Here is a 23,313-nt window from a genome sequence, read left to right as displayed (position 1 = left end):
CATCGTGAACACCCATCAACATCTAATTGTCTTCACTCCTTTAGGCTGTTGAACAAGTTCCCAAGTGGCATTCTTTTGTAGTGCCTCCATCTCTTCGTTCATCACCTTTTTCCATTTTGGATCAACTAATGCATCCTGCACATTACTAGGAATAGAAACCCTTGATAATTGATTAACAAAAATGCATACGATTGAGTCAACCTATGATGGGACACATAGTTGTTGATTGAGTATTTGGTGTTGGCTTCAGGATCAGGTTCATATTATTTTTTTGGAATTCCCCTATTCAATCTTTGTGGATATCTAGGAGTTATATTTTCTGTAGGAACACATGTTTCATTTGACTCATCAAACACAGGATTTGTATTGACCTGAGGAGGAACATTCTGGGTTGATTTTTCAGTTGATGGTGCAAACAGAAGCAACTCTGAGGGTTCTTTTGGAGAAATTAATGATTTACTCTCGGCTTCATGGTTGTGAGCACAATCTTGTTGCACATCATTACGACTTGGTTGCTTAAAAATTCATTCACCGCTTCTAACTAATAAATTCGGCACCTCCGCTATTCTCAATAAACTCAGCACCTCCGCTATTCTCTTGTTGAACATTCTCTTCACTTGAGCTCTCCCCCTAAAGAGAATTCTGAGAGACTCTTCCTGAGTAATAAGGTTTTAATTCATGGAAAGAGGCAACTAGAGTCACATAGAGCTTTTGGGTGTGTGGATCATAGCCCCAATATCCTTTTTGAATGTTAGAATAGCCAACAAAAATACATCGTTTGGCACATGGATCAAGTTTATTTCGTAAGACTTTTGGGATATGAACATATATAGTACACCCAAAAATACGGGTTCAAGATTCGAAAGATGGGAAATGGAAATGAGTGAGTGCATTTTTTGTTGAGGAGTATGAAATTCTATTACACGAGAAGGTGTTTGATTAATGAGGTAGGCAGCAGATTTGTCAGCTTCACCCCAATAAAACCGATGCATGTTCATGACAAAGAGGGAGGCACGCACTACGTCCAAAAGTTATCTATTCTTCCTCTCTGCCAATCCATTTTTTTGGGGAGTATAGGTGCATGAGGTCTGATGACGAATTCCATGATTGTTCAAAAAATTACCAAGAGAAGCATCGACAAACTCAGTACCATTATCAAATTGCAAAACATGAATCTGCTTTTGGTACTAAGTGTGTACCATTTGGTGAAATTTCTAAAAGGCTATACACACATCACTTTATTTTATAAACAAGGATACCCAGGTCATTCTAGTGCATTCATTAATAAATGTCACAAAGTAACGAGCTCCAGAAATAGAGGGAACCTTTGCAAGACCCCAAACATCAGAATGAATAACCTCAAACGGTTTGAAACTTTTATTCAAACTCGATAAATATTGGATACAGTGACTCTTATCTAATTCAAAAGTATCACAATGAAAATCCAAATTATTCAAACCTGAAAAAAGTTGTGGTTGCAATTTCTTAAGATACCCAAAAGAGAGATGGCTTAATCTTCGGTGCCATAACCATATAGTTGTTTGAGCACTATCTTCACTGCTAACTTGATTTTGCCTGACTGATTTGTGATCCCCCATTCTCTGTCAACTCCAAATAGTGGAGTTTGCCCTGTCTAACACCATAACCAAGAATCTTTTGGGTTAGAATATCCTGAAAGACACAAAATGAGGGTCATAAAGTTACAGTACAAGCAAGAGCTGAAGTAATTTGGCTACTAGAAAAAATATTGTATTCAAGAGATGGAACAACAAGGACAATATCTAATGTAAGATTATTAGACAAGATAACCGATCCTTCCCCAGTAATAAGAGAGGTATTACCATTGGCGATGGAAATAACGGATTGAGAAGAAGGTAAGACAGATTTTAATTGACTAGAATCCCTTGTCATGTGATCAGATACACCTGTATCAATATTAGAATATGTAGAGAATGCTAATGTTTTACCGATAATACCTGGATGGGCAACATTTGTCGTAGGCAACATCTGTTTTACTTCTGTGGATGTCATCATAGCTTTCCCTACAAACTTTTTACGAGGCTTTTTTTATAAGTCTCACCACTCCGGATAGCCAATAATCTCGTAATAACGTTGTTGTGAATGACCTTTTTTCCCACAGTGAGTACATACCCGGTTGTTAGCTTTTCCATAGGAATGAGTGCTTTGATTGTTTGATGATCCTTGTCGTGTTTGGTTAACCCACATAGCCGAGTTCTCAGAGATTGGACGATAGCTCCCCATTTTCTATCTATAGGTTGACCCAGATTTATTTTTTCAGTCAAGTCTGGAAATTTGGTCCGATCTGCTGGGTTGACCCGGTTTTGGGTCTCGGTCCAGTCCAAGAAGTGATTCGGTTCGGGAGTCCGGTTCGGTCCGGTTTGCTAGCTTGACACGGTTTGAGCACGTGGTCCGGTCCAAGTCCGGGTCGGCAGAATAATCAAATCGGGACCAAAGTTAAGCGAAAAAAAAAATTCTAGAGTACCTCGTCGTCTTCATCTTCGGCGACAGTAGTCTCTCTATTCTTGCCGACGATGGTATTGTTTGCTGGGAGGCCGAGCGGTGGTTCGGCGTCAGCAGCTTTCAGAAATTTTGCCAGTCTTCTCTAATGGCGGTTCGGTGTTAGGCGACGGCCAAAGAAAAAACGCAAATAGAGTGTCTTCTTCGTTCACGGCGATGGCAGAGCATCTTCGGTTTTGTGGTGTGTTCGTCGGCGACGTTCGGGCTAGTGGTGGGTTGTCAGTGACGTTCGGAAGCCGGTTTAAACTAGCTATTCGTTCACGGCGACTACAGAGTAGACCTGCTCTGGGTTTTTTTTTCGGCGATAGAGTTGCTGCTCTATGCTTTGGCTACTGGACAAAATTGTTGCTTTGTTCTTCGGCGACTGGAGAAGGATTCTCCTGCCTCATACCATGTAAGACAGAATAATAACAAAGAACAATTTTTCTAATGTATTCTTCTCTCCAACGGAAGTTTTTTGTCAATACAATATAGAGTAAAATCAGGGAAACAAATCATAACACTATACATATCCTAAAATTACCATAACAAATTTCACAGATCATATACAACTCATTGCCACACCAGGTTCCATGATTTTGCTTAGTGTTTGGACTCTAAGTTGAAATAGCGGATCTGAGCTCAAAAGATGCTAGTAAATATATCGCTGCACCAGTCTTGTAAAAATACACGAAGGAAAATTTTCCGAATTGACAAATCCCGGGGAGTTCAGTACGAGAGGTTGCTACGTAACCATCAAGAATCGTAATGTAATGGTACCTAGAGGCTCAGAAAGAGGAGCACAGCCGCGAGCCAAAAGTTCACTGGACACATGATGCATTGTAGGTCGAGACCGTGGATTGGGCCTTGTGCATTGCAGTGCAAACTTCATCACCAATACCAGCTCTTGCGCTAGAAAACCTATTGGAGGTGGAAGCCTCTGGTCCAACGCGTCCACCAGGAGCATATCCCAATCCTGTTTTTCTAAGCTCGAGAGAATCTCGCCTGGGTGTTTCCCCATTGCAACTTCTAGAGCAAGAACTCCGAAGCTGTACACGTCACATTTCTCAGTCACCTTCATTGTTGTAGCAAGCTCTGCTCAAGTACAAAAACGAAAAGGTAAAATGTCTGTGAGGGCCTCTTGTTTGTTAGCTCTCCCTGAGCATCCAGAAGGTAAAAAGGACAAATCTATAACACTATTGCATTCAACGGAAAAAAAAAAAAAAAACCAGAAAACCCAGAAATCGTAACAGTAGAAATTAGATTAGAAATTTGATCATCTTCTCACCTACTGTTCCTATAATAATCGCGACGGAAACGAACTTACCTGGTGCTATGTAGCCATAGGCGCCAACTGGTGCTGTCCAGACAGACTCGCTGGGACTCAGCATTCTCGCCGTGCCGAAGTCGGATAGGCGGGCTTCATATGCAGAATCCAGGAGGACGTTGTTTCTGGATATGTCGCGATGGACAATGACAGGGTTGCAGTCATGATGCAGGTAGGACAGAGCGTGAGCAAGCCCTTTGATGATCTTCAATCTCGTCACCCAGTCCAAGTTTCTTCCTTCTTCGCCATACAAAATACTACCCAAGCTACCCCTCTCTACAAAATCGTACACCAGAAACATGCTCCCGTTAACGGAACAAAAGCCACACAACTTGACAATGTTCCTGTGCCGGATTTCTGTTAAGGCCCTTATTTCGCTCTCGAAACTCTTCTTGTCAAGATCAGAGAGCCCGTCGGCGGATGACTTATGGAGGCGTTTCACAGCGACGATCTCGCCGTTGGGAAGTAATACTTTGTATACGCACCCCTGGCCTCCTCTCCCTATAATGTACTTGTCGTCGAAGTTCTCGGAGGCGGCGACCAGGTCCTTGAAGGCTAATCTCCCATCAAAACTCCATATCGAAAAGGAGGACTCTCCAGTTGAGGGTTTGTTTTCTTCATCCAGCGTTCTGGACCTACGCTGAAGCACGACGATTAAGATCGCAGCAGACAGAAGTGTGAAAACGAAGGCCACTGGCACCAGGACGGCGATTATCACTTTCCTTTTGGTTTTCTTGGACCCATTTACTGGGGAAGGAGAGCTTATGCAGGGTTTCAAACCTTGCGTTTGTTTACCGCATAAACCCGGGTTTCCCTGTAATTCTTCAGGAGATGCGTCTTCAAAAGCCTGAATATCCGGAAGAGAGCCGCTGAGATTATTGAAGGAGATATCAACATCTCGAAGACTTAACATCGCCTTTAATGGTTGGATTGAACCCGTGAGCAAGTTGTGGGATAGATTAAGCTTCTCCAATTGTCTCAAGCTGCCAAGTTGCGAGGGTATGCTCCCAGTGAGCAAATTCTGGCTAAGGTCCAGCTCTGTCTGTAGGGATGTCAGTTTCCCTAGTAGATTAGGTATGGAACCATTCAATTTGTTCTTGCCCATTTTCAAGGTAATGAGATTTTGGCAATCTGCGAGCTCATCCGGTATTGGGTGGGTTAAATTATTTCCAGACAGATCCAAGCTCCGTAGAAGTGTCAACTGCCCAATCTTTGCTGGTATTTTACCATAAAGCTGATTACTGCTCAAATTCAAGTCGTACAAAAGAGATGATGGATCGAAGAGCTCTTCTGGAATCTCCCCTGTCAATTCATTGGATGCAATTCCAAAGACTTGTAGCTTTTTCATCGTTCCGATTGCTGCTGGGATTGTGCCTGAAATTGAATTCCCAGATAATTTGAAGAAAGAAAGTAACTCATATTCTGCCCATTTTGGCGACAGTTCACCGCGAAGTCGATTATTGCTCAAATCCATAAAATAAAGATAGGGGTAAACACCGAACGCGTCGGTGATGTTTCCGTCGAGAAGATTGTCTTCGAGCAGGACCCTCCTTAAGCCTGTGCAGTTTTTGAAGCTCTCGGGAATGGACCCAGTGAACTTGTTCTCATTGGCTGATATGTATACAAGTTCCCCACCTTCGCAGATTCGGGGAGGCAATCGCCCAGAAAAATTGTTCATGGCGAAGCTAACATTCGAAAGAGAAGGAGGTGCAAAATCTTCGGGTATGGTACCAGTGAGATTGTTCGACGCTACATAAAAGAGAATTAAATTTCGCAGATTGCTAATTGTGGAAGGCAGAGAACCCTGAAGCTTGTTAATGGACAAATCCAAGAACTGGAGGGTGCTGATTTTGCCCATCTCGTCTGGAATGATTCCGCTCAATGCATTTTGGAAAAGGCTAATGTTGAGCAGCGAAACCAGGCTCTCTATGGTGGAAGGGATTGGCCCGCTAAGTTGGTTATTGGACAAGTCAAGGGAAATCAAATCTGTCAAGTTGCCAATCTCTGCGGGAATCGGGCCTGCAATCGAATTATTGAACAGGAACAAGTACTGTACTTTACGGAGGAACCCAATTTGAGGAGGGATTCCTCCTTTGAGGTTGTTGGACTGCAGCTGCAAAGAAAGGAGCCGCGTCCAACTGGATAGAAAAGATGGGTGGATTTCGCCAGATAAACTGTTTGCAGAGAGGCCGAGATCGGTTAGTTGAGTGAGTTTAGCCAGAGAAAGGGGCAAGACACCTGAGAGTCGGTTGTTGGCCAGGGCGAGGTAAGTGAGGTTGGAGCAAGATCCAAGCTCATCAGGGATGGTGGACTCCAACTCTCCGTTACTGAGGTCTAGAATCTGAAGCTTCGTGAGATTTCCAAATGAGGGCGGTATTGTTCCCTTCAACAGATTGTCATTCAATTCTAGGATTTCGAGATTGGAGAGAGAGCCGATTTCACGAGGGATGGAACCATTTACTCTGTTATTTCCCAATCGAAGGTGCCGAAGTTTGGCGAGATTCGCGACTGTAACTGGAATCGGTCCCTCAATGGAGTTGAAACTGAAATTGAGGAATTCCAGATTCTTAAGACTAGTCAAGAGTTCCCCAGGTATGGGACTTGAGATAAGGTTTTCTGAGAGATCCAGATAAGTTAACTTTGGGCAGTTGAATATGAACGGAGGGAAATCTGAAAAATTGTTGAGATTGAGACCGAGGCGTGTCACCGAAGGCAAACCAGGAAACCGAAGTGGGTCTGGTAAGTTAAGATAGTTCCCACCAAGATCGAAGAACCATACCTTTTGGAGATTACTGAGCTGATATGGGATATTTCCGGTGAAGCTATTGTTGTAAAGGCGGAGGAAGCGGAGCTCCAAAAGGTTCCCAATCTCTGCCGGGATCGACGTCGTGAAATTGTTGCTACCCAGATCAAGATGGGTGATTTTCTTCAGACTTCCGATTTCTGAAGGGAGGAGTCCGACAAGATTGTTGAAGTCAAGATTCAACCTCGTGAGATTTGGGAAGGCGGAAAAATTGAATTTCTCAAGAGTGCCGTCGAGACCTGATTCAGGCAGATTTATCTCCACAACGCTTCCGGCGGCATCGCATTTAATTCCAGTCCATCGGCACGGACTGGAGGAGCCATTTGCCAGAGTCCACGAGATTACGGAGTGAGAAGCTAAGCTATCTGTCCATCTAAGCAGAGCCTGAGCTTCATCTTGAGCTGTGACATTTACCAAAACTGAAGAGCAGAGAAGAAACAGGAAGCACCATTGTAGCGTTGGCCCCATGTTTCTTCTTGCAGTGAATTCCAGTTATCGGTCGTAACTACAAGGGAAGGGGGAGGAGACGAACATGAAAATTCTCTTTGATTTAATTATATATATGTTGGTCAGCTTCTTCTTGGACGCTGCAAAGAACTACTGAAGTTTCGTTACTGGTTTCAATTTCAAACCTGAAGAGACAGAAATTAAATCTGAAATGTGAAATACGGCAGCCGTCCTCAACGAAGCCGCCTATGAAGACCGAGAAGAACGTGTGACATGACGTCTTGACCCGTTGCAAGTTCCCTTGACCACAACCTGGGGAAGAAAAGGTAAATGTGCCTTTTTTTTTCCTTCTGAAAATGACTATTTTCTTTATCAAACGAGTGGTCGCAAAGATTAAAAAAAACTTTTTCTGTCAGAATTCTGAAAAGATGAGTTTAGACTCGAGAAAAGTTGGTTTTGATACTGGAACAAGAAGAAAAGAATACTGGGTTTTGAGATCTCGACAATCTTTGCAGCTAGCCCCTCTGGGTTCCTCAATCAGAGTGGTAAGAGAGACAGATTTAAGGATCAGGTGAGTCCACGATGCCATAAAATGACTCCGAATCTATGATTTTGCTTCAAGTTCTAGAGGGATTGTTCGTCAACACTTATTAATTAACGTCTCTTTCTTAGAATAGTATACGTCAATCTTTCCCACTGACTTGACTTTTCTGGGTAGTCGTCTCTTTCAGTTGAATAGTCCACCAAAACTCAATGTAAAATTGTCAAAGAATTGAGTGGAGATTCAGCTCCTATGACCCCTGTTTTATGAATGAAAATTCATAACAGTTACCTACCTCTTATTTTAAATATGCAACTCCGCTGTTATAGAGCTCTAATGGTGATATTCTTGCATATTTAAGAAGACCTCAACCATGAATTAAACATTAGTTTCTTTCACCAAAGGGTTTACTTAGTTAATTGGGAGTTAGATGATGATCAACTATTTCCTTCATTGTTGACTTATAGTCTTAAGTGTTAAATTTCATAAGGTGGGTAAGGAAGAGGAAAAAGTGGAAAAAAACAAAGAAGAGAAAGCCAGAGAGGAAAGAATAAACACAAGAAAGATACTAGAATAAGGAAAGGCTAGAGTTTGATGCTCTTCTCCGGGCCCCGTCAGTTTTATTTATAGTTAAAGAGTGATGTAGACAATATCATTAATGCCCTTTTAGTTATATCTCTAAAAAAGACATAAAGAAGCATATACTACTTTGTATAATTACAAAGTTATGTCACTTCTAATTGAAAAGTTGTCCTATTTACCATAATTCTACCCTACAGATGTGCATGACTTTTAACACTCCCCCCAAGCTAACTTAAGATTACAAAAAAATCATGATCATTTATCTTGAATGGCTGAAAAAGAAATTCTAATTGATTTGATTCATTTTGTTCTTATTCAAATCTTGCTTGTAATCATCTTCTTGTTTCTCTACCTTACTTGAATATTCTGAACACATAAAATTTAATTACCAGTATATGTGGAATCATTCATTATTTGTTGTCTCATATTTGTACTTCTTCTTCTATTTGTCATCCTCAAGCTATGGATCTTTTTGTTCTTTGTCAAAAGGCCCAAGTTTCACAAAATAATAACGAGAGAAGAAAAATCATCCCTTGCCTAATGACAAAAAACTAGTTCCATTCTAAAATAGCCGCTCAAATTTAAAGGTGGTTCAACCCATTTTAGGGCAATGAAAAGAGTACTCACTTTTTAAAAGTAGTTAAAAATACCATTTGGATAAAAAGAATAAAATAATTGAATTACACTTGATGTTAGGCAAACTTTTAATCTTTGCAAGTCACAGGTCTATAAGCATCGCTATAAAATGATTTAAAAAAATAAATTGAAGAAAATAGTTTGAGAAATTAAGGGTATGAATAACATATACCAACTCTCATACTTCAAACAAAAAGTGGTGCAATGCAGCTCTTTATTCTTCCAAATAAGAAGGTGGTTCTTTTAGACCAATAAATGGATAAAAACTTACCAAAATTGACTCAAAATGGAGAAAAAACATCCTTTTTGAACATTTATAATTGCAAAAACTTCAAAAAACTCTAATAAGGAAAGTTTTGAGATGAAACTTAATAACAAAAACTTTCTAAAAACGAAATTCTCATGTAAGATAATTATTTTTCAACACAATTTGACTAACTTAGAAAGAAAATTTTCGTAAATGAAATTTTGGAATAAGGGAGATTTAGGATCTATATATTTAGAATTTAGAACAAGAAGAATTTCTAATCTGTAAATTTTAGACTTTGTCAAAAGGAAATTAAACTTGTGTAAGAAAAGATTGTTAACCTAGGTGGACCTCCCTATTTTCACGATAACAAAAATTCACCATGTTTGTACTAATATTTCTAATCAAACATTTAAAATGCAATTCCTTCAAGAGACACAAAGTTCAGGTCAACATAAAAAACCGATAAAACTCAATGCAAGACGTCGACCTCAACCTTGTGTCAGATCATCATGAAGAAGCACCCACAAGCAAAGAAATGATGATTTGAAAACTACAATCTAGGCTATATAAATATGTTTCAAGAACTCTAGCCATGTAAAAAAACAACATCAAACTCCGATTTTGAGGTACACTGGTGTTGAATTTCTGAAAAGAAAAAAACTTCACTAACTTGTCACAATTTGAGTACAATAAGCCTTTATTTATAATAAAGAAAAAAAGTAGAACCCAATTACAATTAAACTACCCTTGTCCCAGTTACACCCAAAGTTAAACACTAAAAGATAAGTCTTAGAACAATTAAAAAATTGAACATAAATAGAAAAGTAACATAACTAAAACATGTTTAACTGAGACACTTCTATGAGACCTCTTCCTATGCGACTCATATAAGACTCTACCCTATTAATTCTGGCTCTATGAGATTTCTTACTATGAGAGTCATGGAAGACTATTCCATATCTGCCCTTCAACACTCCCCCTCATGTTGGAGTTTATAACTTCAACTTGTAATGAAAAAGATTTTTGGTCTTAGATTTTCTTTTGGTGAAAAACAATTCTTCATAGATGGAAAAATATTTATATAAAATCTTCATCTTTTGTGCTTGAATTTTCATGAATATTTATGTGGAACAAAATACCTCTTTCTTGTATTTCTTCTTCTAATTCTTCCCCTCAAATTGGGGATAAAAATGATGCAGAAACCCAACTTGGACAAAACACAATGTGGAAGAAGAAAATTACTCCTAGCCATACGACAAAGCTTTCTACACCAGTTAAAATTGTTAGTCTAAAATACACTTCGCTCAATTTTGAAGGCGGGAAAACGACCCAACTTTAGGGTTTAATAAAGAGACTACTCACTTCTTAAGGGTACTTAAAACACAAATCACCTATTAGGTGAAGAAAAAAAGACTTGACTAAAGGTAGTTGTGGGGCACACTCCTATAGTTTTTGGTAGTGGGTCTGGGCATTGTTCTAAAGTGATAAAAATACAAGATGATAAACTAAAGAAATATTGGAGGAAAACAACTTTAACCAGAAGGAGGCGACTATGCAACACTCATACTTCCAAAGTGACCTTTTTTTTTAAACTAGGGGAGACTATAATGGTAGAACTTAATAAATCTGACCAAGAATAACTTTTTTGGGGGTGACCATAATTTTTCAGAGTTAACTATACCGAAGATATACAACCAAGTAACAAAAACACAAAACTTGAAAGTAACATTGAAACAAGATATTGTATACCTTGAATGAGCACATCATGGAATGATCAAGTCTAACCAAAAATCTCTTATTAGAAGAGAAATTAGGATAAAAACCACAAATTTTAAGAGAAAATGAAATTCAATTTACGTTAATGCATGGAGAGGTAATAAGAGAGATAATATGAAAAAATGAGATATTTTTGGCAAAATCGACCTTTGGTACTTATGATATTGATATCTCCAAAAATAGCGCTCTGAATCACAAAAGGTTTGTTGCTCAAGAAACTAGACTCGAAGAAATTTAAATTTATTCCTAATTTGACATAAAAACTTCATTATTGAATCTTTTATGACCTCTTTATTTTATTCATTTTTTAGAATGATTCTTCCTGACTCCGATGTGAATATCTCCTTAAATATAGTATAGATTGAAATGAAATTTTCTCCTTATGAAAATAGACTTCGATACTTTTCATCCAAGTATAATTCTTTTCATAAAATATACCTATTTTGAGAGAAAGAATCTGATATATTTCGGACCCTATAATCTTGTCGAACTGCGTATTCTTTCTTCTTTGGCTAGTACCACCATTGACCTTCGTGAAATTGATATCTCCCTCTAGAAAACTCAGATTGAGAATTGGTTTGATCAGGTAGAAAATAGGCTTAGAGATATTTTTTTTAACATGTAGAGATCCATATTAAGTCTCATTCTTGATGGCATATAATTTTAAATATATAATATTTTCATTATGGAGGTACAAACTAAAAAAAACAATGGATACTGGGATAGGAAAGAAAGAAAAAAAATAGAATATGAACTTAAACTACTAGACACAATATGAACCTAAACTACTAGATATAATAGATTAAAAAATATCACATTATCTTTGTGCGTTAACCAAGTCAACTCATAGAACTCTATTATGATGCCATGTTAAATTTCTAGAAAAGAGAAAAACTTCACTAACTTCTTGTAATTTGAGTACTATGAGCCTATATTTATAATAGAGGAAACAAATGAAATCCAACTACAATTAAACTACCTTTGTCCCATTTACACCCAAAGTTAAACACGAAAAGATAAGTCCTAGAACAACTGAACAGTTGAACATAAATAATAGACTAACATAACTAAAATACTTTTAATTGAGACTCTTCTGTGAGACTCCCGTAAGAATCCACCATATTAATTCGGCTTCTATGAGACTTCTTACTATGAGAGTCATTTAAGAGTTTTCCACATTTTTTCTCTTCAAAAGAGACTTGGAGATTTAATGGATATTTTTCACAATCATTTTTAACTGATACATTGGAAAGCTTTATATTTGTAAAACTACTTAAGGGGTGTTAGTGCGCGCTTCATCCACTTGCACTCGGTCCTTAATAAAGTGGGTGAATCAGGATTCCCATCGAAATCCTTGTTCAAACACTTTCCCTCGCGTTGACACTCCCTCATGGCCTATCGCTCTCATCCTCCCTCGCACTGTTATTAATTTATACTATGTAAAAATCTATCTTATGGTATTAATAAAAAACTTTATTTATTTATTTATTTATTACTTTAATTATTTTTATTATTATATTAAATTAGTGATTTAAGAGTGATAATTAAAATTTTGTTAAAATAAGCTTTAGACGAAGTATTTTTTTAATTATTCTATTTTATAATTAATCAAACTAGTGATTTTTTATTTTTTGGAAATATATTATTAATTTATACTACGTAAAAATCTATTATATGTTATTAATAAAATAATAAATGTATTTATTTTTATGTTACTTATTTTTATTACTATATTAAATTAGTGTAATTAAAATATTTTTAAATTAAGTATTAGATCAAATATTTTTTTTAATTATACTATTTTTTATAATTAATTAAACTAATAATTTTTTTTATTTTTTGGAAATATTATTAATGTATACTGCGTAAAATTTATCTTATGTTATGAATGAAAAACTATATTTATTTATTTATTATATTAATTATTTTTATTACTATATTAAATTAGTGATTTAAGAGAGATAATTAAAATATTTTTATGGGAGTTCGCTTGGTAACCCGGGACATGCCAACCTTGTTTGTGTCATCCGCAATTCTGGGCATTTAGGAATGTTAGATTCTACGATTGTGGAGCTTATGGCCCACCGCTAGGGACTCTTTCTCTTTATGGATCACTTCTCTAGTCTAGTCATTATTAAAGGCGACTCCTAGGTGATGATCTCCTAGTGCTCCTCCTCCATTTATGAATCTCTTTGGCGCTACTGGAATGCCTTTTATGACATTAAGAATAGCTCCTCTTCCCTCACTTGTATTTGGACTCATGTACCACCTTCGACCAATTCTTTGGCTGATGCCCCTAGTAGGAATGGGACTCCTCTCCAATCGCTTATTGATTCGGGATTCCATCCCTGATTGCTAGTAGTTTGCTCTCTTGTGCTTAATCAAGCTCATCATTTAAAAAAAAAAAAAAAGTTAAAAACAAAAAGCAAAGGGAGACACAGAGTTCTCTAAACTACACACACAAACTCATAGAGGACAAGAGGAAAAGAAGTTATCCTCACCAGCAAATGTTGCAAGTCATCAATGACATCAATGGCTCCAGTGCAATCACCTGACGCAACAAGCTGCATCCACGATAAACTTCATTAATCCATATGCACTAGATAAAACAAAAGTAAATGATAAAGTATTCTCAATTTTTTTTTTTTGAAATAGTGCTATTAGAAGAATATAACACTCGGCATCTAGCAGCAATTTCCACTTATTTACTGGCTATAGTCAATTTCATTTTGCAATGTTATCCTTAGCAGTGAGAGTAAGAAAGGATACAAATATGGAAAATCATTTCATCACAATGAAATAAATACAAAATTTATAGAGACAAGAACTTTATTAGATAATCAAATAAATACAAAACTTATAGAGACAAGAACTTTATTAGATAATCTCATTTTCTCAGATAAGTGCATAGACAAAATGTAGAGTTTCGTTGCCTATTCAATACCACAAGGTGTTGATGAAATAAAACTCCGTGCCTTTCCTAGAGTGCTAGAAAATTGATTGAGATGATTTTCATAAAGAAAACAAATATAACTGACATCAAAATGTGAGAAATTAGGACAAGGTTTAAGCCTTCAAGAGGAATGAATAAAGGAGACCAATAAGGATGGCTTTACGTTAACAAGATGTAAAATTCAAATTTAAATTGGTTGTGTTGTTCATCTTTTCTTACCTCATGCTTCTATCCATGTTCAACCAAGTCATCAGATTTGAGTTACAAAACTAACCCATGTCCTTTTAAGGCCACATGACGCCAATCCTACTTGAAATGGTCACTTGAAACTTTTTCCAACTATGGAACCCATATGAAGGGTTGTTGAACGGAATGCACCTTCTCATACAGAAAGCCTACCTGTGGTTCCATATTTCATTCAGGTTCTTTCTTTTTTTTATTAATTCTGGGGAAGGTCACAGTGTCACTGTATATCAATACGTGGTCTAGATTGAAACAGGATAAGGAAATAACCTTAACCAGTTTGAATCTCAGGTCTCAAAAGTTAGGAATTTTGTCTGCGTTCAGCCCTACCTTCTCAGAATGGAACTTTGTTCATTAACCAACCCAGTTACACAAAAAAAATGGTCTTTTTCCCCCCTAAAGAGGAGGAATATGATCCATTCATTGCATTGAATTGAATCCGTAGACATAGATAATCAATTAAAAATTGTTGATTTTTATACCTGGAAGCATGTGTTTAGCATTGATACTGCAGAGTCATTTATTAATGCCCAATTATATTACTACTGCACAATCAACTTTAATATCATATAAGTAGCCAACCTTGCCCATCTCTCATTTCAAACTTCTACAAATCCTACAATTACAATAATAAACTATAGGTAGAATGGTGATCAATGCAACATATTGATCATTAACATAGAAAAATCCACAAGGTAATCAGCATTCCCAAATAACAAGGTGGAAAAACTTCAGTCATTCCGAGATTGTTGACATCTGCATGAAAGTGCCCAAAAACCAAACAAAGTTCAAAGTAGCGCCTATTATCCCCAAGATTTACTGAAAGTTTCATGAATATACTCCCTCATTTGGAAACGTTCACTCAAACTAAGATAAATTCTAGAATAATAAAAGTTTCAAAGAAGAACATTTCTAGTTGATGCAAATGACACCGGAACATTCACCAAAATTATAAAATAAACAAAGGAAGCTTACCAATTTCAAAGCAGAAAGGGCTTGGTTCACATTTACAATAAGCCTCAACTTCTCTTGAAGCGCCAACTGTTAACCGTTTTATTATGAGAAACTGTTTTCTCATAATCGTGGTCTCAACTTCTGGCAGTTGCAACTCCCTCAGTAACACGAAGCCATAAACAACCTTGATGGGATGTTGGCTTCAAATCGTTGGTTCTGTCCCCTGTCTCGTCACTCAAACCCCTTCAGTTTTAGTCATCGCCGAGAGTGTTCAGAGATCGGAAGCGCCGAATAGAGAACAAAGAGAAGGAATCTGAAGCGTATGGAAGGAGGTATGATTTTGCTTCCGTTTAAAATTATATGATGAATTTCATGTTATAAGAAATTCATGTTTAAGGCTTACAGTTGGTATCAGAGCAGACCTCTGATCCAGCGTTTCAATTCCGAGAGTTCGTTGTTTTCGGTCTCTGTTTTTTTAAAAAAAAATTATGTGGTCTCTGCATGAGAGAGCGTGGGGCTCTGGCATCGACGACTTGATAGAACGGCGGTGAACCTTATTTCTACGTGCGGCCGGAGGTTGAAGACGACCTCCAGCGCGCAAAAACTAATTAATTAAACTCATAAGGTATTTTTGTAAATACTGCCGAGTTGGCTCGGGATGAGTCTTCTACGACTCGCCGTTCCAACTCGGCAACTGCGTCTCAGGTCGGGTTGATTCGGTGAAGAAAAAAAAACAAGGCACGGGTCGACTCGGACGAGTTGAGTTGGCTCGCCGTTCCAGGACCGAGCCAACTCGGTACTTATATTTGATTTTACGCCAGTGGGATTCAAACCCATGCGCTGGCAAAATCAATTGCACCAATGACCATTAGGCCATTGGCCGTCGGCTGTTATGCATATTGGAATTTTTAGATTTATTTCTTGTTACAATTTTTATGCATTTTTTGGCTTATATTTAAATGCATGAAATTAAAGTTATGCATAATATTATCGTTTTTAATTATGCATATCTTATGAGAATATTTTGTGCATAATGATAACATGTTAGTGTAAGTTTAAATTATGCAATTCATGCTATTCTCATACATTTATGAGATTTAATGTCTAGTGATCCATATAATTTTTATTAATTAGAGAGTAGCCACAACATATTTAACTTAATAAAAATTATATATTATGATTAGGATCACATAAAGAATATTAGACATTAATTGTAACTAATTTTTCTTGATATGATAAATTTTATCCCACAGGAATTTTTATTATATTTGAGTTTATTAGTTAGGATAAAATATCAAGTTATTCATAATTTACCCACAGGATTATGAATTCATAAATAATTTGATAGTTTTATCATAAAATAGTAGATATTAATTGTAATTAATTATACTTATTATAATAAATTTTATCCCATGTGAATTTTTATTATATTTGAGTATATTAATTAGGATAAAATATCAAATGAATCATAATTTACCCACAAGAATTATGAATTCATAAATTATTTGATAGTTTTGTCATCAAGTTTACTCATAAAGAATATTGAATCTGCTTGAATTAAAAAACATTTAGCCCACAACCAATGTTTTTTATGTCAATTGATTTAATTTTTAATCATGATTTACATAGGTAAAGCATGATATTTTATTCAGGCCTCAGTTTTAATATCAACATGTAATTTGTAATTTTATGCAGTTGTACAACCTGCACATTTCTCCGATATTCATTGTGATATCCCTGATCTTAAGGGAGATAACTATAAGGTCTAGAAAAAGAAAATACTTCTTCATTTAGGGTGGATGGACATAGATTATGCTATTAGGAAAGACGAACCACCAGTAATTACTGATACCAGCACTGCAGCTGAAATTACACTTTATGAACGATGGGAGCGATCTAATCGCCTCAGTGTAATGTTCATTAAGACTAAAATTGTTGCTTGTCTTCGTGGTTCTGTTGAGCAGTATGAAAATTGTTGAAAGCCATTGATGCTCAATTTGTCACTTCAAATAAGGCATTAACAAGCACCTAATCATAAAGTTCTCATCCCTAAAGCATACCAGTATGAGAGGTGTGCGTGAGCACATCATGCAAATGAGGGATATTGCGGCTCAAGTAAAAAATCTCGAGGTTGATATGTCAGAATCTTTCGTGGTGCATTACATCTTGAATTCCTTTCCACACCAATATGGACCCTTCAAAATCTCGTACAACACACATAAAGATAAATGGTCAGTTAATGAACTTTTGACCATGTGTATTCAAGAGGAAGGGAGACTGGTGATGGAACAAGGAGAAAGTGTGTCATGCTGGCAACACATAGAAAGGGAAAGTATCAAGCCAAACAACCCCCCCCCCCCCCCCCACCCCAAGCTGGTATTAAGAAAGATTCCAAGTGTTTCTTCTGTAAAAAGAAGGGACACATGAAGAAGGAATGTGCCAAGTTTTAGAAATGGCTTGCTGACAAAGGTACACCAACCTCATTTGTTTGTTATGAATCTAATATGGTTAATGTCAATAATTAAACTTGGTGGATTGATTCTGGATCAACAATCCACATCTCAAATTCCTTGCAGGGTTTGCAAAACCTAAGGAAACCAGTGGGAAGTGAGCATCACATTTTCTTAGGAGACCAGATGAGCTCACATGTGGAAGCTATAGGAACTTGATATTTAACTTTAAGTAGTTGCTTTGTTTTAAAATTAGAAAATACCTTTTATGTTCCAAGTTTCTCCAGAAACTTGATTTCAGTTTCAAGGCTTGTACCTTATGAATATTCTTTTAACTTTTTAGACTCATCTTTCAGTTTATATTATAAGTGTGATTGTGTTGGGAATGGTACATTGTCTGATGGTCTTTATAGCATTAATTTACAAAACAATGCCACTTACGATTCAATGCATGTTCACACTGGTAATAAAAGAGGTGTTATTAATGATGATTCCTCTACATTATGGCACCAGAGATTAGGTCATATCTCCATAGAAAGAATTAAAAGATTAGTGAATGAAGGGGTACTTAATATTATGGATTTTACTGATTTTGAGACTTGTGTAGACTGCATTAAGGGAAAGTAGACTAACAAGTCAAAGAAAGGTGCCAATAGGAGTTCAACCATATTAGAAATCATACATAATGATATATATAGTCCAAACATGGACTCACATGGTCAGAAATACTTCATCTCATTTATAGATGATTCATCACGATACATGTATCTCTACATGCTTTATAACAAGAATGAAGCATTAGATGCCTTTAAGATCTTTAAGGCTGAAGTAGAGACACAATGCAGTAAGCAAATTAAGATCGTGAGATTAGATAGAGGTAGAGAATACTATGGTAGATACACAGAGAATGGACAAGCACCTGGGCCATTTGCAAAGTTTCTTCAAGAACATGGGATTGTTGCCCAATATACCATGTCTGGTTCTTCGGACCAAAATAGTGTAGCAGAAAGAAGAAACCGAACATTATTAAATGGAGTATGCTTAGCAACTCCAATCTTCCTAGATCCTTGTGGCCTGAAGCACTTAAGACGTCAGTGTATATATTAAACCAAGTTCCAACCAAGGCTGTTCCAAAAATACCATTTGAATTATGGAAAGGTTGGAAACCGAGTTTGTGACATATGCGCGTTTGGGGATGCCCGTCTGAAGTGAGAATTTATAATCCACAAGAGAAGAAGTTGGACCAAAGGACCATTAGTGGGTATTTCATTGGATATGCTGGAAGGTCTAAAGGTTACAAATTTTATTGTCCATCTCACAACACTAGGATTGTGGAATTAAGAAATGCAAAATTTCTTGAAAATGACTTGATCAATGGGAGGAATCCAACTCGGAACATAGTTTTTAAGAAGGATCATTCAGAATCTCAACCTTCAACCTCAAGTGATAGATTGGTTATTGTTCACAGCACCCCTCAAGTACAAACTGGTGTTGAACAACCAATCATTGAAGTTCCACAAAAAGCTGACGACATTCCAGTAGATCATGTGCTTCAAGAGTTGCCAAGCACTTTTGAACAACTAGTTGAATCACACACTTATCAGGAAAATGATGGTTCAACATTAAGAAGATCTATTAGACTCAGGAGATCAGCAATTCCTGATGATTATATTGTGTATCTTCAAGAATCTAACATTGGAACCGCAAATGATCCCATGTATTTTTCAGAAGCCATGAGTTACAAAGAATCAGAATTATGGTACAATACCATGAAGGAAGAGATGAATTCTATGAAGAGTAACGGAGTCTGGGATCTTGTTGACTTGCCTAGTGGATTTAAAGTCATTGGATGTAAATGGGTCTATAAAACAAAGAAAGACTCAATAGGCAACATTGAGCGATACAAGGCAAGACTCGTTGCTAAGGGATTCACTCAGAAAAAAGGAATCGATTACAAGGAAACTTTTTCTCCTGTATCTAAGAAAGATTCCTTGTCATTTTGGCATTAGCCCATTTTGACTTAGAGTTACAACAAATGGATGTGAAAACGGCATTTCTCAATGGAGATCTAGAGGAGGAGGTCTACATGAAATAACCTGAAGGATTCCCCTCTAGTGATGGTGACCAATTGGTTTGCAAGCTAAAAAAGTCAATATATGGATTAAAACAAACATCCTGCGAATGGTATTTGAAATTCCATAATGTAATTTCTTCATTCGGGTTTGTAGAAAACATTATGGATCAATGTATATACCAGAAGGTCAGTGGGAGTAAAATTTGTTTTCTTGTTTTATATGTGGATGATATTTTGCTAGCAACCAATGATAAGGGTTTTCTACATGAGGTGAAACAATTTCTCTCTAACAATTTTGATATGAAGGATATGGGTGTGGCATCTTATGTCATTGGCATTAAGATTCATACAGACAAATTTTGAGTATCTTAGGTCTATCTCAGGAAACTTGTATTAATACAGTGTTAGAGAGATTTCAGATGAAGAGTTGTTCACCAAGTGTAGCTCCCATTGTGAAGGGTGACAGGTTCAATTTGAACCAATGCTTGAAGAACGACCTTGAAAGGGAACAAATGAAGGACATTCCATATGCTTCTGCTTTCGAAAGCCTAATGTATGTTCAAGTCTGCACAAGACGTAATATTGCATTTGTTGTTGGAATATTGGGACGATGTCAAAGTAATCCCGGGTTAGACCACTAGAGAGCTGCATAGAAAGTAATGAGGTACTTTTAAGGAACCAAAGACTACATGGTGATGTAAATACGGACGAACAATCTAGAAGTCATTGGTTACTCAGATTCTGACTTTGCTGGCTGTATCGATTCCCGTAAATCAACATTAGGATACATTTTCTTGATGGCCACTAGAGCAATATCATGGAGGAGTGCCTAACAGACTTTGACTGCCACGTCAACTATGGAAGCCGAGTTAGTTTCCTGTTTTGAGGCTACTTCACATGGTGTATGGCTTAAGAGTGTCATTTCTGGGCTTAGAATTATGGATTCTATCTCTAGGCCATTAAAAATATATTGCGATAATTCAACTTGTGTTTTTATGGCCAAGAACAACAAAAGTGGAAGTCAAAGTAAACACATCGACATAAAGTATTTGGCCATAAGAGAACGTGTTAAAGAAAAGAAAGTGGTCATTGAGCATGTCAGCACTGACTTAATGATCACAGATCCTAAGGGCATGCCACCGTTTAAATTCAAGGAACGTGTTGTGAATATGGGACTTGGTTCCATTATGTAAATTTTTCATTGTATGAACCATGTTATTTCAGTGAAATTCTTAATTAATGTGATTTTTTTCTCATATTTATGTGCACTTTAATTTTGAGAAAATTCATCTGTGTTGGACCAAGAGTAAACATAGGGTTTATTCATAAAGTATAAGAAATAAATACATTGTAATACATAGAAGATAATACTAATCATTAGAGGACCTATTGCCTTGATTCATGTATTTATTACTTAAATTCAGATTATATTAGAAGTTTGGACCTAGTGGGAGAATGTTAACCGTTTTATTATGAGAAACTGTTTTCTCATAATCATGGTCTCAACTTCTGGTAGTTGCAACTCCCTCGGTAACACGAAGCCATGAACAACCTTGATGGGAGGTTGGTTTCAAATCGTTGGTTCGGTCCCCTGTCTCGTCATTCAAGCCCCCTCAGTTTTAGCCATCACTGAGAGTGTTCAGAGATCGAAAGCGCCGAACAGAGAACAGAGAGAAGGAATCTGAAGCGTATGAAAAGATGTATGATTTTGCTTCCATTTAAAATTATATGATGAATTTCTTGTTGTTAGAAATACATGTTTAAGGCTTACACCAACAAGTTACTTCTTGTCGTATTCAACTCTTGAATCTCCCTTGCAGGACCTACCAAACCTACATCCAAAAGCCTTATTGTCTCCTTGAGCTCCCTAATCCACCCGCACGCCTCAACAATCCTTACATTCAAATCTTGAAGTTGCCCCTGCGCTTCAAAGAGTCCGACCTCAATGCAATCTCCTTCACCAAGTGAAGCTCCACGATATCCAAATAATGAGACAACTTTTCCTAAAGCACCATATTTTTAGAAATCGTAGAAAATGGACAGGCAACACGGAAGGTTGCTCCTTCTTCCAATGCAAAGTCTTCCTTGAAGTACAGCGTTGACACTTCTCGCAAACACGCCACGAGCGCCTCCCCAAGATCATCTTATTTTCAGAAATTTCTTTGATTTATTTTTCAAAGATTGCCTTACCTAAAGATTTCAAGAAAAAAGAATGGCAAGAGAGTGGGACTGGCCTTTTTATGTCATGGATTGTTGAATGTGCATATTAGATGGTAGCTACGTGATTTCATTGTGTACACACACGATAGACAAATAAAATTGTTAGTTCTTTTGAAGTGTATAAAATTGATTTGATTGCGTGTATAAAATGAACTAGTAATATGACATATACCTGCTTGAGAACTGGCTCATGTTGGGGCTAGATATGCTAGAATGTGTTCTAGCAATGGGACTCCCCTCCAATCAAAGGATTGATAAGATCTATTACATGGAGATATGAGACCCATCAACCATCTTCATGGATAGGAAAAGAGTAGCCATGTTGCTAGAATGTGGTCTAGCAAATATAAACTCCGTCTGGGTGGGGTCTAGAAAGTCTTGACATACAACACTTTTGTAGTCTTTATTAGGCTCTTTAACCATCAAGAGCATATATTGATTGAATTTAATAATAACAAATTTGATTCATTAGAACAAATCTCAATTTGATTGATGGTTGTGCCAAACCCAATGTTCATAGCTCTAGCGCACCAGAATTAAGGTAGGCACAAGTCTAGTTGGGAAAAGTGGTCAGACCAGTTGTACCATACGAAAATGGAAGCATCTAAGATGCATATGATCCTAGGAGGATGATACGAAACGTTGTTCTACCACCTCAGGGTGTTCCTCCTCCCTACTATTTCCGAAGGAATTCTACAAAGCCAGACAGATCAGAAAGGGATCCAGAGTCTGAAAGTGACCTACTGCCTCACTCCAAACCACCGCACTTGCCACCAAAGTTGGCGCCTGACATAGCTATTGACATGAATGCTTCTCCTTTCTACCTTTCAAGAACATCCAAGGTGGAGACAGCCGACGATCACATTGCATTAGATGCTAACCTTTTGCAAGCGAAGTCTCAATTTGGTGGGATAACTGCTGCAACGGCTGCAACAGCAACAACTGCTCATAGGAAGGTGGGTGCCATTCAGTTTGGCATGTCAAGAATGTACTAGAAGGTGAAATTCTCATGGTGAAAAGTTTTCTTGAACAAGGAACCGGCGAGGTGAAAGGTGCCCGACTTTTGATCCTCTTGGAACTTAAACAATTGTAAAATCAACCAGTTGCCCATTTCCCTGTGCTTTGAAACCTTATGATTGCATCATGTAAATTTCTTCCTCCAAATCACCATGAAGAAAGGTTGTCTTTACATCCAACTGCTCTAAGGGCAACTCTTCATTTGCCACTAGTCCAAGCATTTTTCTAATAGTAGTCAATTTCACTACTGGAGAGAAAATCTTAGTGTAGTCGATGCCTTCTTTTTTGTTGAAAGCCTTTTACCACCAGTCTTACCTTGTACCGCTTGCTGCCACCATGTTCGTCTTTTATTCGGTACACCCATTTATTCTGCAAGGCCTTCTTCCCTTTTGGTAACTCAGTCAACCACCACATTTGATTGGATAACAGTGAATCCATCTCAACCTTCATGGCCAACTCCCATTTGTTTGATTCATCAACTTGCACGACTTCCTCATAACTCTCTGGTTCATCTTTATCAGTA

At 37.3% G+C, this 23,313-nt stretch overlaps 1 protein-coding gene across 1 annotated transcript; it reads right to left on the bottom strand.

The window, feature by feature from the left end:
* Positions 1-3,032: 3,032 nt before the first annotated feature.
* On the bottom strand, positions 3,033-7,252 carry LOC137962098 (MDIS1-interacting receptor like kinase 2-like). The gene is made up of 2 exons (XM_068808810.1): positions 3,845-7,252; positions 3,033-3,612 (listed from the first exon to the last, which is right to left on the bottom strand). The coding sequence occupies exons 1-2, from the start codon at positions 7,113-7,115 to the stop codon at positions 3,263-3,265; spliced, it is 3,621 nt and encodes a 1,206-aa protein (XP_068664911.1). The 5' UTR covers positions 7,116-7,252; the 3' UTR covers positions 3,033-3,262.
* Positions 7,253-23,313: the final 16,061 nt, after the last annotated feature.

The sequence above is a fragment of the Aristolochia californica genome, unplaced genomic scaffold, assembly GCF_029961685.1.
Source record: "Aristolochia californica isolate CCGP_79_NKW_82.1479 unplaced genomic scaffold, dmAriCali1.0.hap1 SCAF_4, whole genome shotgun sequence".
NCBI lineage: Eukaryota > Viridiplantae > Streptophyta > Magnoliopsida > Piperales > Aristolochiaceae > Aristolochia > Aristolochia californica.
The sequence above is the reverse complement of the archived record's forward strand: the minus strand, read 5'-3'. Positions and strand labels throughout refer to the sequence as shown.